Below are 17304 nucleotides of genomic sequence, written 5' to 3' on the forward strand. Positions count from 1 at the left end.
ACGGTGACGGGACGCTACGGGTGGTCACGGAGGAATTGTGCCGAGAGTCGGCAGACGGCTACTATTTGATCCGACCGTTGCCGTTTAAGAGGCACAGGGACAGCACCTGTAAACCACTCACGAGTGCCGGTGCAGCGCTTGCCCTTACCTCGAAACCCTCGTCGAGCGTCTCCAGCGCGGCTAATCACGGGTGCTTCGGTGAAGCTTGACCACTGCACGAGCCTGCGTCATTGGGCGTCGTTTTTTTCTTTTTTATTCGTTGTGGGGGAGAGCCCGGACTTGTATGTCCAGTGGTCAAGTTGATTAAAGTCCAGAGAAAAATCACTTCCGGTGAGGTAAAAAATCGAATTGCGGACAATGAGAGCCCGTCCCCGTAGATGTTTAAGCGGCATTGATTTGAAACTGCCGAAGAAAAAAAGGAGCACCTGATCTGATCTACCAAGAATGCCTGTTTTTACAATCTTCCTGATCTTAAGAAAATCCCTGCCGTAAAATACCGCCTTTCACGTAAACCCCAAGACGGCTGAAAGAAAGAAAGAAAAAGTTCCTGATGTTGGGAACATGCTTGACTTGAAGAAACCGAGGCTTCACCACTGCCTTGGTCCCTTGGATGCCTCGGTACGGCACTTGTTGTCGGTTGAGTATCTACCGAAATTCGGCTGGGTCAATTGAGGCCGAGTCGCTTTTTTTGCTCGTGCTTACGTCAATGAGGTTTTTTGCGCGCGACATTTCGAAACTTGTGCGCCAATTGACGAAGACTGAATTGCAGCTTTTGTCTTGATCTTAAAAGATCTTTTTGATGCTCCAGCCGACTGCGAGAACTCTCGCGGCGAGGTAACAAGCAACGGCTAGTGCATATGACAGACCCGCAAACGCGATGAGAGCTTTCCAGCCTGCGTCACCGCGATTACCGGCCTCGAGGATTGCTCCAGCAATAGGGAGACTGCTGAGAGTTCCAAAGCTGGCTACCATGAATGCTGTCGAGACGAAGCGACCGTAGTCTCTCGGGTCACAGAGTTGTCCGAGACAGACAGGCGCCAGACCCAGGTTGCTGCCGCTCGCAAAACCAAACACGACCGCGAAGGCGATCAGCATTGGCTTGGAGTCTCCAGCGGGTAACCACAATCCGAATACAGAGATGCTGCACAGAACAATCGTGATGACAATCACGTTGAACCGGCCAAGTTTATCTGCGAGGAAACCTGGCAGAAAGCGACCAACTAGAGAACCCGCATTGAGGATTGAGAGAAGCGTGTAAGAGTCAGTCGTGTGGTCTGAATCCCTTCCAGCATAGGACACAATGTACGTCAACGGCACAAAGAGTCCCCATTCCATAAAAAAGATACCAAAAGCCGACAAGGTAAACTTGAGGTCCTTGAACATGGTAAGGTCAGGCCACACAGAAGTGATCTTGTCCTGCGGCGGCAGACGCGACCGCAAGAAGGTGGTCGCAGGCACAGCGAGGCCAAGCAGGATGAACCCGAGGATGCGGGTCGTCCAGGCAAAGCCCACGCTTGGGAGGAGCTTCTGCAGGAGAATCGGAAAGACGACGCCTCCAATTGAACCTGCGGTGATGGCGATGCCAGTTGCGAAACCGCGTTTGGCATCAAAGAAGTGCGCGATTGATGCGTAGGCGGGCGAATTGAGGAGTGCGCCTCCCAGACCTCCCATCACCGAGTACGAAAGAATAATCTGATAGAATTCTTGACAAAACTTAGACATTGCATTCATCCATTGGAGGTTAAGACTCACCTTCACAGACGCTGAGGATCAAGAGGCTGCTTCCAATGAGCACGCCTCCCACAGCGACCATGAGTTTCGGCCCATACTTGTCAAACACAGGGCCGACCTGAATACCGACAAAAAAGACGATGAACAGGTACAGACTAAAGATCCAACCAATCTGAGACGACGAGTATTCGCGCAGCTGGTTCTCAGAAAAGTAAGACTCAAAGACGGCGGCAGTATTGATGAGACCAAAAACAGAGAGCATGGCACAAAAGGCGCCAAACACGACAAGCCAAGCCTGAAGACCTCCCTCTGGGAATTCGAGGTCGGTTGCGTTGGATGCCGTTTCGGCGGTGGCCGAGTCTCCTATGGCCCCGTACCGGAGGTTACCGGCTTTTTCGGGGTCATGGTCGGGGTTGTTGTGACATTCTTCGGTCACGGTGGTTTGGACGAACTCGGTCGGCGTAGGGCCGACGGCAGTCTGGTTTTTTAGGCAGGTTTCCTCTGCATTGTGTGCAAGAGTCATCAGTGGGAGGGGATTCCTCAATAGATGTGGTAATGTTTTTGCAGGCAACTTTCGGATGGGAGAGATGGGAAAGGAAGAGGGATTGAACAGGTCAAAGCGAGGAGGGTGGGAGAGAATTTATGCCCATGTCGATCGTGCCGAAGTCGGGTAACAATTGAGCAATTGGTGGGGAGGGTTGCGGACGCGGCTTGCAGGCTTGGCAGGTTACCATCTACACCGAGTTATTGAACTCATCTGTCTCGTTTTGGACCAAGTGGTTTGTTTCCTTGAGTCAGTTTAGACTTGTCATGAAAGAGAGCGCCGTATTCTACTCTCCTTGACATGAGTATTCGGGTTACCATGGTTAAAAAATGGTAGTGCTCTGACTTGGGGAGTTTCTGCTTCTCTCAAGGGGGTTCAGCTGAACTTGATGCTAGCCGGATACGAGCTTACTAGTCCAGCCACCATGCCACAGTATTGAAGCTTGACTCCTCTACTCAACCTGAGACGCGGGAAGTAAATAGGAGTTTCTATTTTAGTCTCTGAGTGTTTATAAGCCCGTCGTTGGGTCCGGGACAGCTCGGCGGGCCTTATGTCAAAGCCCAGAAACAACCGTGCCTAAGACGTATTAAAACGAAATAAGTGTTACTAGCTTTCCCTGAAAGAAATGAAATGATATCTGATAGCTTCTGGGTCCCATATGAGCCCTGCTTTTCATATTTGACGAACAGTTGCTTAGGCAAGCCTGGAGGTTTTGAAGGTTGTGCAACGATCTAAGCAGATAGTTTCCTGAGGTTGGATACTATCAATTTCACTGTTGGACCCAAGTATCTCGTCTTGACTTTCCGCTTTGGAAAAGACCTGTAGCATCTGAGACGTTAGTGACTTGTCGTGGAATTGCTCTCTTTGACATTGGCTTTCAGTCTGGGCTTCAGGTGCACTTGAGGGCCATTGGAAACCCGAAACCTATAAGTACACGGACTATTTACGCCAAGTGTGACGGGCCAATGCCTGTGACTGCCACTGGCATGTCCAGAATCTCTACTCTATAATATACTCTATAATAATGCTTCCACGTCTACCACCCATCTACAAACCGTTACTCCTGCATGAGAAAACTCCGCTCACGTTTCCTTCCTTGAACTGATCGATGATGCCTTGCACACTCACGTATGTACCCAAGGTGAGATACAAGAAGCCGATCAAGATGAGGGTGACGTTCAAAACGATCGACATGTAATCAAGGAGAGACTTTCGTGCCTTGCCCACCCTTTGATCTGCGTTCCTCATGCGAAAGTAGGCAAGACCCCAGAAGATGAAGCCAAACCAACAGTTGAATAGCGATGCCATGACAGACAGCACTGGCTCGCGTTAGTGTGGGCAGTATCAGGTTCACGGGGAGTGCTTACATGACTCGAAAAAAGGAATGATCCCAGAGATGAGAAAGGCAAACACCCAGGTCATGAGTAGAACAAATACCCACCAGAACCAGCCTTTGAAGGTGTGCTCGGTGAGGTGACGGGAGTCCTGGAACATTCGAAAGAAGATGAATCGGCCAGTGACAGAGGCGTAAAGGCACCCAACAAATACTATTGTCGGAACCATGAAGGAATACGACACCTTCTTGTAGACGGTTTCCAGGGCACCAAAGGCTGGGGTCACCATGTATTGATTGCCGGTGTAGACGTAGATGACGGTGCCGACGACGCTGAATGTGATGATCTCAGCGATCGTACAAACCCACAAAGCTTTGGGAAAGTCTCTACCGAGGTATTAGAATGGAGGGCCACAGGAGAGACTGTGACAAGCTTACCGGGGCTCGCGCATTTCCGCAATGAAGCTGGGGAGCGTGAGCTGCCCCATAAATGTGAAGCTGATGTTCAGGAAGGCCGACATTCCCGTCACGAGAGTGGTGGTCTTTGGCGTCCAGATGGAAATGATTGGTTCCCCCAGTGAAGGATATCCCGCCGGCTCGCCCTGGGCAGCCGTAAATGCCGTGGCCAGGATGACGGAGATGAAGGTGAAGAATGTTGATATGGCGCCGATTTTGGCCATCATATCGAACGTGCGTGGGAGCGAGCCTAGCCAGCTGATGGACGTGACGACGATTGCGAATGCGACAGTGCGACATGCCCGGATTGGATCGGACACGGTCATGGTGTTGAGGTAGATGGCGCCGACTAGGATGTGGAGGGCTTGAATGAAGGTGTTATTAAGGGTGAACATGACGGCTGTACACCACCACGCCCATTTTTTGTCCCAGAAGAGTATCTGCCCAATATCGCAGATGTCTCTAACCTCGGGGTGTCGCAGACAGAACTCCCACAGAATCAAGCTGGTGTATAACACAACACCGGCGATCACGGCCGTGAGGATCAAGCCAGGGACGAGACCGAGTAGGCTGTACGACCAAGGAAAGCTCATGATGGAGAGCACAATGTACTCGCTGAACAGAAGACCGGCCGTCTTTTGCCAAGAGCATGTCCGGTACTGGATGGTGTTGCCCACTTCAGAGTCGGACTGCGTGTCCACAAGATCAGCCGTCTGACTGTCGCTGTCGTGGATCGTCTTGGGTAGATTGTCGTTGGGGAGCGGTTCGATGCGCGGGCCGATCACGAGATTTCTTCCTCCAAAGGCGGAGGCAAGCCATGACGAGGATCTTGGCGGGCTTGCATTCTCGAGGTCTGGGTGGATGGGCCTGGAAGACATGGGCGAGTCTGTGGGGTATCAAGGAGGGGAGGAGGAGCGCCGTAGATGCAGAGTAAGAGCTAAAAGAGAGAATATGGAGTGGACAGAAGGATCTGGGGATGTGGAAGTAGAGTAGATATAAAGATGAAGAAGAAACAATAGTGAACGTTGCAAAGTCGTGTCCCCAGTTCACCGTCTTCCAACCTGCCTGCCCACTTACACCGGGGCGTCCATCCACAGATGCCGATGGCTTGCTGAAGAATGTTCTTCCCTCCTTCCATTTCAAAACCCCAGCCAGGGCGGCGGCGTGCAAGGTGGTGCCCTCATTGGATGCTCTTTGCGGGGATGGCGACTTCCACAGTTCTGCGGCGGCGCCGTCACCGAAATCAAGCTCGGCCATGGCGAATGACGCACTCTGGTCCCGGCTCGTCGTAGTAACGATCGAGCAGATGTGAAATATTTGATCCACAAAGCGAGTCAAGTACAAAAGACTATTTCAATATTTGACTAAAATGGCCATGCTGCGTGGTAGCAACGAATCAATACATCTCTTGTAGAGTAATAAGCAGCTGATCGGATTATCTTCAACTTCCCGTTAGTTGGGATGGCGGTGTGGCGCAGTCTCGGGGCATCTATTCTCAATACCCCGTTTCAAGATGACTCCAAGCTTGAACGAACTGGCTTCATGCCGTCAGGATAGGCCGTAATAAGGGGTTTCTCGAACCATGCGATTGACTGCCCCAAGACGCGTGCCATAGGTTGGCCTGTCCGAGGATGGATTAAGGTGTACGCTTGCAAGGTGAGCCAGTGATTTAAGCTTACGTCTATTAAGCTTCATCTTCTAGCCTGGCCGCGATGCCCGGAAATAAAGCTCGCAGAGCTTTCTAGGGCGGCAAAGCCGGCTCCCTGAACTAGAATGACATGCATGTTTCGACTTTCAAGAACACATTTATCACATGATATTCTTCGAGGGGGCATAATGCTTGGTTGTATTGATAACTATGCTTCTGTTGCCGGGTTGTGATCTATCTCTTATTCCTTCTAGAACCGAGTAACATAACGTGTTAAGGCTGAGGTTGCTGGGACCTATATCGCAAATACGGGACATGGCACCCAGAGCCTCATCACTAATGGGTCTAAGCTGCTAGAGGCCTCCTCTATCTTTTTGTTTGAATTGTATGTGTTAAGAAGAATCTATTTGGATTCGGCTTGACAGACACATCTGCGTGTTTCGAGGAATGAGCCTGATTCGGGGCGGGGAAGCGGCTCAGCTTCCCCTGGCAGCAAACCAGGCTTGCTCGATTTGCCGACTGAGGGGGTTAGAATGCTGGACAAGTTCGGTGTGTTGCTAAGCCGCCGCCACAACAAATCAGGCTGGGTTTCAGGCATGTCGTGACAAGGGCACAGCGCGTTCTGGGTATGAGATGCTTTGGTATTTTATCTTTTTCAGCCTCAAAAACTCCTTGTTAACCTTGAATTGTAAATTGTAGCTCAATTGAGACCCTATGATTGATGCATTGCAGGCGTTGGTTTAACAGATAGATCCATGGTTGCTAACATAATAAACAGAGGCATCTATAACTTGACCCTCATTTATCTTCTTGCGGCCGCTGCCAAGATAGGAAAGAGACAGGGAGTCTGTACGGCTGACTGATTGGTGCCACGTCAAAGTTAGGGCGTAGAAATTGCCTCACAGCAGAGCCTTGTCTCAAGGCATTCTAGCAGGCGGAACGAGGAAGTGCCGTGCCTGGCCAGATCTGGGGATCGAAGCCAGCCAGAATTATGCCTTGCGATCCCCATAATTTCAACACTCCTGACACTCCAGTGCCATTCAATTCAATTCTCCTGCCATTCCCTCAAGCACACTCAAGCACCACTTCAAGATGGGCGACATGCAAGAGAAGTGCGACTGCAGGAGGCCGGACATAACCATCTTCGAGGTGTGCCGAAGCTGCGGCAATCTAGTCAATTTCGAAGACCTCCGACAACAAGCTGTGGATACCTACGATAGAGACGGTCAGCCGATCGAGGATGTTACTCTGCCCCGACGTCACCTTCTCATGGGAAACCCAAGGAGCAGCTTGAGAGTCCTACACCTGGACAATGACGCGTCCCCGATTCTAAGTGGCACATTCGAACGAGCCTCGATTACCCATCTACCCTCGTATGAAGCAGTCTCCTACTGTTGGGGTGGAGATGATGGTGACTATACTAAGTCTGAATTCATCATCATCGGCGGCAGGCTCTTTCCGATCACCAAGAACTGTGCCGCAGTGCTTCGGAAAATTCGCAAGACAAACAGCAAGAGAGTCATTTGGGTTGACTCACTTTGCATCAACCAAAATGATGTCAAGGAGAGATCGGTTCAGGTCAGCCAGATGGGACAAATCTTCTCGGGGGCACAGAAGGTCCACATCTTCCTTGGCAACAATGTTGACAAAACGACTGCCTCAAAAGCTTTTTACGTGCTGAACTCGATGCAAAACTTGAACGAGTTCAGCATGAAGCTGAGGAATGGGGCAGAACCGGTCAAGGCGTTGTTCACCCAGACCTACTTTTCTCGAATGTGGATCATACAAGAAGTTCTCCTGGCAAAGTCCGCTGCACTGCATTGGGGAACAGCCACCATTCCGTGGCAGACATTGAGCAGAGATCACCTGGAAGAGTTCAAGAAATCCGGCATAGACAGTTGCATCCCCGAGTGGATGCGAATTCGGGCAACGACCAATAATTTCAGGAACTCCGAGACCCTGGGCGAGCTATTGTTCAGTGCCATGGGCAGCACTGCGAGCAATGATAGGGATAAGGTGTATGGAATCTACGGACTGTTATTCGACGCAGAGCAGGAGGGTCTCACTGTCGACTACGGTCTATCAGTGAATCAAGTTTTCACGAACATGGCGATTCACTTGATCAAAAAGCACAACGCTTTGCCAGCCGTTATTCGACACGTCGACCACGACGCCCCTCCCGTTGATGACGAGCAGCTCCCGTCTTGGGTCCCCGATTTCCGATCAAGATGCATACCAAAACATACGAAAATGTCCTTTGAAGGGTTCAAAGAATTGGATATTCACTCCAGCATCTCGTCCGAAGAAGTGGTCTCTAGCATTGGGGAGAAAGGGTTGTGTCTTCGAGGGCATAGACTGAGAATAGTCCAGAGCGGGTGTAGAGAATTGTCTACCGAGGAGCTCAACCAGGGAATCCGGGCAAAGTTCCCAGTGGCATTCAACTATGAAAGAGACGTTGTTTTCTGGATGTCCAATGGATTGACTCTTCACTTGAAAAGACACGCAGCTCAGGAGGATACATACACACTCCTTGGAGAGTGTTATCTCAATCGTCCTGCTCCTTTGCCCACCGTCATCGTTCGAGATCGCCGGAAATCTTTTGCTGAGTCCATGGTCGGCCTGGGCCTGCAAGATGTCGCGTGCCTTTGGAAAGTCTACAAGGCTCTTGAAGATTTCATAAGGTACGGCTCGCTGTGGGATGAAGATATGCACTTTGGACTGCTACGCGCACAGATGAACATGGACGAGGCCATCAGGGCCGCCAAGGCATACCGGGATTTTTGCGGTGGAGAAGTTTTTAATGATGCCTCATGGGAACTTTACAGCGAGCAGCAGCAGGACGCCGCAATCCAAGCGATATTCGTTCTGGGGGATATTCTAAAACCCAAAAGCAAAGTGGCATTCTATGGACTAGAAGGAGCATTTGGCTGGTTGGCGTATAAAAAAGCGTACAACACGAAATGGTGGAGAGATCAACGGAAATATGCCATCAAAAGAATGGTTGACTTTCAGAATTTCTGGGAGGATCTAGGCACGTGGGAGAAACTGCACCGTTTTAGCACACTCCTACAACACCCCGAAAGCTATGACATTCAGAAGATCAACCAGCTCTGTGAGCCTTGGCTAGGGCACTACAGGAAGGCCGAAGATTTGATTCGCTTGCTGTTGAGGAAAACTTCTCGATCTAGGACTTTAGAAACAGAAGTCCTGGAAGAGTTGAAGGCTTGGGAGGTGACCACTAAGGGGCTTTCGAAAGCATTGCAGTGGACGGAAGGGTTCTTCTGGCCGTTTAAGCGGCCGCCTAGTGTTCATGTATGGGACAACCATGAAGAAAAGAGAACAACCCCCAAGGTTGACAACAAAAACCTCTTTGGGATGTTGAGATTCTGGAGAGATGACAAAACGGAAAACAGCCGAACAGAAGAGGTCGAAGAAGACAGCCCCAACGAGCAAAAAGGGACGCCGGATTGGGTTATCAAGAACAATTTCAAAAGTGTTCGGCTTAGAGTCAAGAAATTCCAAGCCCGCCAGGAACATCGGGAGTTTGAGAAACTCGTCCCTGATCCATTGGAGTACGCCCTTCAACCATGGCGTGGCGGATGGGTTACAGGAATTGGCTCGATCTCACGTCTTCTAGCCGCCAAGGACCAACTCAACTTGCAGGCCTTGTTTCGGTTGGAGGAGAGTTGCGTGAAATGTGGTGTTTGGAAAGGGGAAGAGATAGAAATGGTGGAGATTTGTCAGGCCGAGACTATAACTATTGTGTAGGTAGGCTAGAACCGCTTGTTTTCACAGTGGAAGTACACCTTCCACCTGATATTTCCTTTTGATTCTTCTTCAAGGGGGGAGGGGGACTTCAATGATGCTTGTTAGGAAGGTAAAACTGCAACTGTTGCTGTGTTGTCCGATACTTATTGAACGGTTCGTTAATGCCATTTCAAGTCCGAAGAATAAACAGAAGTAGAGACGCACGGTTGCTATGAAAACAAAATTATTGTATCTTTATATTTTACTGATGCTAACCATAATATTGGAGGTCATGGCCCCTAGTGTAACGAAGTCCTAGATATTACCAGTGCTCGCTTGAGCTTCCAACTCACTCTCCATCTTTGCCCACAGCCCCTTTGCCCTGAATCCCGATATCCAATAATTGCCCTTCTCATCCTTTCCGCTTATAGGCCAGCCCTCAGGGAAAGCAGGATCCTGCACGCACTGGATGTATGATGAACGGAGTGGCACACCATCCCTTGATTTTATCGCAGCCGCTCCAAAGTCAAAGTCGAAGAGTGTAGCCTTTTGCCAGTTGGAGTAGAACAGGTTGTACATGCCAGTGTCGCCAAAAAAGATGGGCATGCGTAGTGTTGCGCTGAATTCGCGCTGCAGTGCTGCATAGGCTTCGACCTGTGCTCGCGTGCCTTGGCTGTTGATGGCTTGACGGAATTGCAGGGCAAGCCAGCTTAGGGGCTTTGTGAGGATGTCTCGAGCTGGGAGGAGAACCGTTGGGAAACCGAGGGCCATGGAGATGTAGGGACGGTCGGAGGGGGAGAGGAGATCGGAGGCGAGCACTTTGCGCAGTGACATGGAGTTTTGGGCGGCGACGGTTGTTGTTGAGTCTTTGCCTAGGTGAGAAGCGCAGAGACGTGTCCACCAAGCTACGAGGACATCACCCTCGGTGACAAAGGGTTCCTCGCCTTCATTAGCGTTCTCGGACAACTCATGGCGAACGTTGGCGACCATCTTTTCCCAAAAGACGGCGGGGATGCAGACCATCCGAATTTCTTTGGGCCCAGCCAAGCCCATGATGTTACGAAGGGCATAGCCAGCTAGGCCTGCATTGCCCACCCTCTGGTCGGCGAGCAGATGAGGCTCAGTAGGATTCTTGCCAAAGTCGGCCAAGAGGTCGGTGTCATGGCCAATTGGTGTTGGGATCTCATTCTCACGGCCCTGTAGCATCAAGGTCCAGCCTTGAACGATGGCTTTCTTTCCCATCGCGTCGAACGCGACGTGTGGCCAGTACAGAGACATGCATGTCTTATCGCGAAAGGTCGTGATGTGAAGTCCGAGTGTTGGACGGTCCGTTGTAAGGTAGTCGTCTAGGGAGAGAGCGGCACCGTTGGGTCGAGTCAGATCGGATAAGTCTTCAGGGTCCCCAACGATAGCCGGGCCGGTGAGGTTCTGCGGCCTGGGGATCTTGGAGGCTACAGGATGATCACCCGCGTCCACATCGTGATGGGTATGCGAGAAGGCCACCGCAGGTCGAGATGAGCTAAACTCGGCGGGAACATGATATTCTACTCCACCTTGGGCCTGGATGACGAGCGTGAGAGGGACACATGACAGTCAGGAGGATAGAAGACGTACGTTTCTCCTGAGCCGGCCACCCAACTTCCTATATCCCTCGCGATCGACAAGCCTCTCCAAGGAATCACGGAGCTTTTCGGGGCTCAATGCATCATCAAACACAAAAAGTGTGTAAACAATAACTTTCTTCCACATAACCCCATCCTCGAACCAATGCAGGGGGATGATCTTGTCTGTGGGCACCACAGTGGGTGCGCTCTGCGAGAGTCCCAGCCATTGAAACATTGCTTTTTCGTTTGCGTCGTATTTTGAGAAAATATTAACGAAGAATTATTAGCAGAAGAGAAAAAATCAGCCTTCAGGGCCCCGAGAAACGGGCGAGGGAGGCGAGACATATGGGAAGCTGGCCCGGAGACCCGGACAGGGATCCTTTGGTGGTCCCCGGAGCTCGAGGGGTTCGACTCGCAATGTCGAATGATAAATTACCATGTGGGACCCCGAAATGCAACTCTGTGTTGGTTCCTGGGTTGTTTTCCAAAATACCAGGGTATGGCCCCATTGTTGGGTCGCGTTCCCATAGGTGCGGGAACCTAGTGGTTTTTCAATACCCAGAGCTTGGATCAGGGGAAACAGAGGGCCTTGTTTATGAAGTAGCATCGCTTGTTTTATAGCCTGGTCTTGCAATCAGGAGATGACAGGGGAGAAATCCTATCGGCTCAACGGTTTCCTCATACGGCAGATATACGACCCGCTTCGTTTGGATCTTTAACAAGGAGCCCGCCCTCGGTTACGCTTCTTCCCGTCGGCTTATACCTAGATCCCGCACCTCCATTTTGAGAAGAGCAAGCGAATGTGGCTGTCTTGGACACACGACTGCAGCTATGCCTGTTGATAAGGAGCTCTGGGGCGAGTACGCCGCAGGCGCCTTCATGATTATCCTGCGGTTCTTTGCCCGGTGGAAGGTCATTGGCATCGAAAACTTTGGTATCGAGGATGCCTTTATGGGCGTCGCCCTGGTGACCTACTCGGCCATCACAGCGCTCATCCACCTCATCACGCAGTACGGCAGCACCATCGGCCAGACACCCGAGTCGGTATACCTCCTTACGGATGAGCAGGTCGCGAGCTTTGCCATCGGTCAGAAGCTCACGTTTGCCGACTGGCTGATTTATCTCCTCTACATCTGGTCCCTGAAGTCGACGCTGCTGGTCATGTTTGCGAGGTTGGCAAAGGATCTTCCTCGGGAGGAATTGATCCTCAAGATTGTGATTGGGTACACGGCTTTTGCCTTTGTGGGCGCTGCGATATCGCATATTTGCGTTTGTTTGCCGGTTCACAAGTCGTGGCAAGTGGTGCCGTATCCTGGAGGTAGGGTTTCAACATTGCCAAACTCCCACGTTGACTAGCTAACTTGACCACAGATGCGTGCGCACTACGAAATCTCAATTATTACCTCGTCAGTTTTTTCAACGCCAGTTCCGACCTCGCTATCATCGCCGTTCCCGTCCCCATAATCTTCAAAGCCCGAATCCCTCTATGGCGCCGTCTCCTCCTCGCTTCGCTCCTCTGCTCAGGCATCTTCGTCATCATCGCCACCATCCTCCGCTCATACTACTCTCTCAAGTCAATCACACTGCTTCCTGTCGCTTCAGGCTGGACCTCACGCGAGACCTTCGTCGCTGCTGTCGCAGTCAGCATCCCTGGTATAAAGCCCCTCTTCAGCCGCTCACGATGGTTCCGGTTCCGTTCCACGGCCGATAACGCTGCCTACTATAATGGAAGTCGGGGCAAGAAGGGAACACACGAATTAGTGACTTTCGGAGGATCTGGTCAACGTGGTAGAACCGACGTGGAAGAGGAGGGTGCTGCTGACTGGACAGTCAGTGGGAAAGAGATCAGGGGTACAAGGCTGTCATCTGATGGTAGCGAGGACATCATCTTGTCCAGTAGGGATGAGCGAGGAATGCCCTCGATATATGTAACGAAAAGCTACACACCCTCATCTGAACAGAGAGGTAGCTCCAGTTGAGAAGACATAAAAACGATTGGTCATGATTGCTACTGTGCGCCTCTACACATCTTCAGCCTAACTATTGCGAAACCATAGCTAATCCTTCCCGATGTCCCGAATCATAGGAGTACCACCAACCTTGACAACCTTACTCCGGGCTTCATCCAACTAAAGACACCAAATCAAACTGTAGAGGTCCAAGACCCCACCCCACCCCATGAAGTTTACGCTGTTCTTCTCCCAAAAACTTTGCGATGCCAACATGCATCTCCTCCTCAGCCAGCTCGATAGCTGTCGAGTACCCTGTTATAAAGTCTGGCATCGCTCCTTTGCTGAGGAGGAATCGTAGCATCTCCATCCTGCCATGCTCAGCTGCCCCCTCCAGTGCTGTGCGGCCCTCGTCAGGCGCTCCTGGGGCATTGATGTCGGCTCCTTTCTCAAGTAGCAGACTCACGAGTTGTATGTCGCCCCGAATCGCAGCACCTTGTAAAGCGGTAACACCACCGACTTGGGCTGGGGGCGCATTCACATTTGCATCTTGACGGAGAAGTAGCTCGATAACTTCCATGTTTAGCTTCTCAGCCGATATGGCGCCTTGAAGCGCAGTTCGGCCGTGCCATTCCGCGGCGGGAGTATTGACATCGGCCCCCTGACTCAGCAGGAACTTGACAAAGTCAAGATCTGAATGGTAGGCAGATGAGGCAAGTTGAAGTGGAGTGTGAGGAAAGTAGGGCTCGTTGTCTGCAAAAACACCCATTAAGAAACCGGAGGAATGGGACCGGCTGCGAAGGTTGTTTTCTAGGCTTTTTCTGAAATGAGGGGTGTCAAAATGTGGTAAGGGCATCTCAGAGATCGGTGTGTTATTACCGACTAGTCTATCACACCCATTGATATTTGCGCCGTGTTGTAGTAAGAGCTGAATAGCCCCCGAGTCTTTTCTCAAGGCCGCCAGCTGAATTGGTGTCATGCCCATGAATTTATCCTCGGCACGCGCCCCAGCCTGGAGTGCCAGCTCTAGACAGTCGGGCTGATTCATGTCGAGCAGCCCATGGATAAGAAAACTGGCTGTGCTGTTGAGACGATTGACTGGTGCGCCAAGAGCAAGAAGGTTCCGAAAATACGTATTCACGTTCACCTCACTCTTGTCGACGTCCCCATCAATCTCGAAAACCACACCTTCGAGGAAAGTGGCTCCCCAAGTTGTTGCCCTTGTAGTAACATCGCATCCAGACTCAATGAGATAGGCGGATACCTCCCAGTGACCTCTGGCCAAGGCGGCGTAGAGAGCCGACTCCCCATTTGAGTGGTCGCTGCTTGGAGGCAGATTGGGAGCCGCTCCTCGACTAACGAGGTGCTGTACTAGGGCAAGGTGACCCCTCCCTGCGGCGATACTAAGAGCACTCTGCCCTCGTAATCCATAGCCATTGATTGGAGTCCCGCTGTCAATGCAGGCATCACACTCGAATATGAATCCTTCTTCTGCACATGAAGTGAGGAGGTATTGATGCACCCAAGCCTCATCGTACCCAGCCTCAAGAAGGACGCGAAGTAGTCGACCGTGACCACGAAAAGAATCTACGTTTGATGAATCCAAGGAACGCCGCACTGATAGGGCCGTTTCACCACTGACTTGCGCCCCTGCTTGCACTAGAAGGTAAATTGCGTCCGACGGGAACCAATCGAAGGGCATGCCCATTGAACTGAGGTGTTTGAGAAGGGCTACCATCCCAACATTCGGGTCGGTCTTGCGTTGCAGGAATGTTCTCGTTGCTGCTAAGTTAAGAGACTCGATCGCCATACACATGGCTTGTTCCATGTCATGTGGCGAAATGATGCCATAAGAAGCCTGCGAAAGTTCTCGGTTGTCCTTCTGCGCCGCAAGGATGAGTTTCCGGTAGTCAACTGAAGAGTCGTGCCCTAAGTGCTTTTCTAAGAGCGCATGGATTTCTGGAGATCTGTGAGAGGCAGGCGGTATGTGGATTTGGTCTGGAAAAACGACCCCCGCATCCAGCAGAGTCTGGGCTGCGAAATGGTTGCCGTTCCAAATGGCCGACTCGAGGGCTGGGCCTCCAGGAAAGCTCTGGTTGATATCGGCCACGAGACTGACGATGAATTGCAACATTGAGTGTCTGCGCCGATCAGCAGCAAGATCCAGGATGAGATGAGGATCATCAAGTAATTCGGCATCCGATCTAACATCAGTCCCAAGAGACCCTAGAAGTTTTGCAAGCTCCATACTGTCTGTCTCGATTGCCAATCGAAAAAGCATCGTCCCGAGGGGGTCCGATATGTCTTCGTGGTGACTTTTCACAAGGCTCAAGAACTCCATTGAAGAGACAAAGTCACCAATCAGACACATTGTCTCCACATTGCTGGACACAAGTCTATCTGCGATTTTTGCAACGGCTCTGAGAAACGCGGAGCCAAACGCCAGGTGCCTGACAGCAGGAAGCTGAGAGAAAACCAAAAGGTTTGGCACATGGCCCATCTTTAATATCCAGCAGATTATGCGAAAGTTCTCTTCATCATCAAGAAGATTGTTGGAAATCATGTAGACGATGACTGACAGCGCTTGACCAAGAGGCTGGCCTTTCACGACGTCAAGAAGGTTAGGAGAGAAGTTGAGTCGAGCCCGATTCCCGAAGCCGTTTGATCCCATGGGTGTCATTAGCTCCTCGATTAGCTGTATGATTGGTTTCAGAGCTTTTGTTTGCTCTGTACCGATGTTGAGCTTCGGTATGAATCGTTGCCAACGATGATCAGGGACAAAGGTGCCAATCAGATCGGTGATATTCACGGCCTCAAAACCACTCATGGTAGGACTCAATATATCTGGATAGAAATCATTAGAAAACAAAAATCCAAGGCTTTCACGAGAGAATCCAAGTACCTAAGGACTCCCAGAAGGACGTAAAGGCGGGTTGAAAAGGCAACATTGTGGTCAGATCGATGGAGGGTGAGATGGGTAACAACTGGGAGCTGAATAGCGCCGTTCCATCGCTTCGCATCTGATTTTCGTGGGTGTCGCTGAAAGAAAATGTTTCCTGAAGTTGATCCAAGCTGCCAGGAAACATGGAGGAAGAAGGGTAGACGGCGGTTTCGACAAATGCTGAGACGTAAGGTTCGGCGTCCATCTCGACCGGGCCAAACTCTTCGTCGATATCCAGGTCATCGCTCTGGAAGTTCAAGAAATTCTCTCCTTCATTTCTGTGTTGAACTTCGGCGGCACTGATGTCACAGGGTAACTGGGCCCCTGACTCTGATGGAGCCCGGATTTCGATACGATGTTGCCCGATAGTGTCAATACCTAGATCTATTGAGTGTCAGATTCCAAAATTCATGATTGGAGATTGAGGAACTGGCTGAAACTTACCTATGACGGTGTCTGGCTGGCTGCCACCCCTGCAAAGCTTGGAGTATCGGCGCATAGACCTCGTCACAGTCTCTTGTTTGATGGCCTTGCCGCAGACATAGACGATGGACTTGAGGTGATTGGCCTCTCGTTCTCGAAGCTTGGGGATCAGGATGCTCCATTCCTTTGAACTGATCTTCTTGCAACCGCCGAACTTAAACTTAAATTGTCTAGTCCTGTGAAAAGTTAAACCCAACCATTTATTGCAACAGATAACCAAATAGACATACGTGACTCTCAAGTTGTGGTTTTCATGGAGAAGTTGGATGACTTCGTTGGCGGTTTTGCCCTCGTCAATGTACCATCGGTTGACATCTCGCTCGTACAATTTCCAGTCAATTGCCATGTTGAAGAAGATCAATAGAGATCAACAGAGTAAATGAATGAATGAGATAGAAAGGGGATGAAGGTGGTAAGAATCGGTGTGCTAGTTTGAGTGTCTGCGCTGTGCTTGCTGGAGAGCATGGACATCCCACACTCGACCAGATAAGAGTCTTTATAATTTGCCAGATGAGCTTGGCGCTGTAGCCAAAGCAAGTGAAGGCTCTGCGTGGCAAGCATTTATTGGGCCTTTTGGCCAAGGCGACCGGCTTGGTTGCCTTTTTTTCTGCACTTTTACCATCCTGAAGAGGGGCCTTTTGGTCACCCGCTATCAGTGAGGCTGAATTCATGCAGCCAACACAAGGACTTGAGGGTCTTTTGGTCGCGTAAGCCTAGGTACCTGATGACATGTACCTTGTTCAGGCTCTGAGATGGCCATTTGGTCGTTTTTCTGGCCCTTGCAAGGCGTTGACTGAGGGCAGGTCTCGACAAGGGCGGACTTTGGGCTTGTTGAGGACCACAATTGGGCATATTCGATGGCTTTAAT

At 50.9% G+C, this 17304-nt stretch overlaps 5 protein-coding genes across 5 annotated transcripts; 2 read left to right on the forward strand and 3 right to left on the reverse strand.

The window, feature by feature from the left end:
* Positions 1 to 432: 432 nt before the first annotated feature.
* On the reverse strand, positions 433 to 2254 carry NECHADRAFT_72515 (uncharacterized protein; the record flags this gene model as incomplete). Its single annotated transcript, XM_003047756.1, has 2 exons — positions 433 to 1713; positions 1763 to 2254. The coding sequence occupies 2 exons, from the start codon at positions 2252 to 2254 to the stop codon at positions 784 to 786; spliced, it is 1422 nt and encodes a 473-aa protein (XP_003047802.1). The 3' UTR covers positions 433 to 783.
* Positions 2255 to 3322: 1068 nt separating this feature from the next.
* On the reverse strand, positions 3323 to 4942 carry NECHADRAFT_51095 (uncharacterized protein; the record flags this gene model as incomplete). Its single annotated transcript, XM_003047757.1, has 3 exons — positions 3323 to 3594; positions 3643 to 3995; positions 4047 to 4942. The coding sequence occupies 3 exons, from the start codon at positions 4940 to 4942 to the stop codon at positions 3323 to 3325; spliced, it is 1521 nt and encodes a 506-aa protein (XP_003047803.1).
* Positions 4943 to 6804: 1862 nt separating this feature from the next.
* NECHADRAFT_85980 (uncharacterized protein) lies at positions 6805 to 9484 on the forward strand (the record flags this gene model as incomplete). The annotated part of the gene is made up of 2 exons (XM_003047584.1): positions 6805 to 9386; positions 9481 to 9484. The coding sequence occupies 2 exons, from the start codon at positions 6805 to 6807 to the stop codon at positions 9482 to 9484; spliced, it is 2586 nt and encodes an 861-aa protein (XP_003047630.1).
* Positions 9485 to 9774: 290 nt separating this feature from the next.
* Positions 9775 to 11298, reverse strand: NECHADRAFT_50656 (uncharacterized protein; the record flags this gene model as incomplete). Its single annotated transcript, XM_003047758.1, has 2 exons — positions 9775 to 11019; positions 11074 to 11298. The coding sequence occupies 2 exons, from the start codon at positions 11296 to 11298 to the stop codon at positions 9775 to 9777; spliced, it is 1470 nt and encodes a 489-aa protein (XP_003047804.1).
* A 593-nt stretch (positions 11299 to 11891) lies between these two features.
* NECHADRAFT_50742 (uncharacterized protein) lies at positions 11892 to 13042 on the forward strand (the record flags this gene model as incomplete). The annotated part of the gene is made up of 2 exons (XM_003047585.1): positions 11892 to 12381; positions 12435 to 13042. Coding segments are annotated over 2 exons (1098 nt in total), but the record flags the coding sequence as incomplete, so codon positions are not given.
* Positions 13043 to 17304: the final 4262 nt, after the last annotated feature.

This window comes from Fusarium vanettenii, assembly GCF_000151355.1.
Source record: "Fusarium vanettenii 77-13-4 chromosome 10 genomic scaffold NECHAsca_14_chr10_3_0, whole genome shotgun sequence".
Taxonomy (NCBI): Eukaryota; Fungi; Ascomycota; class Sordariomycetes; order Hypocreales; family Nectriaceae; genus Fusarium; species Fusarium vanettenii.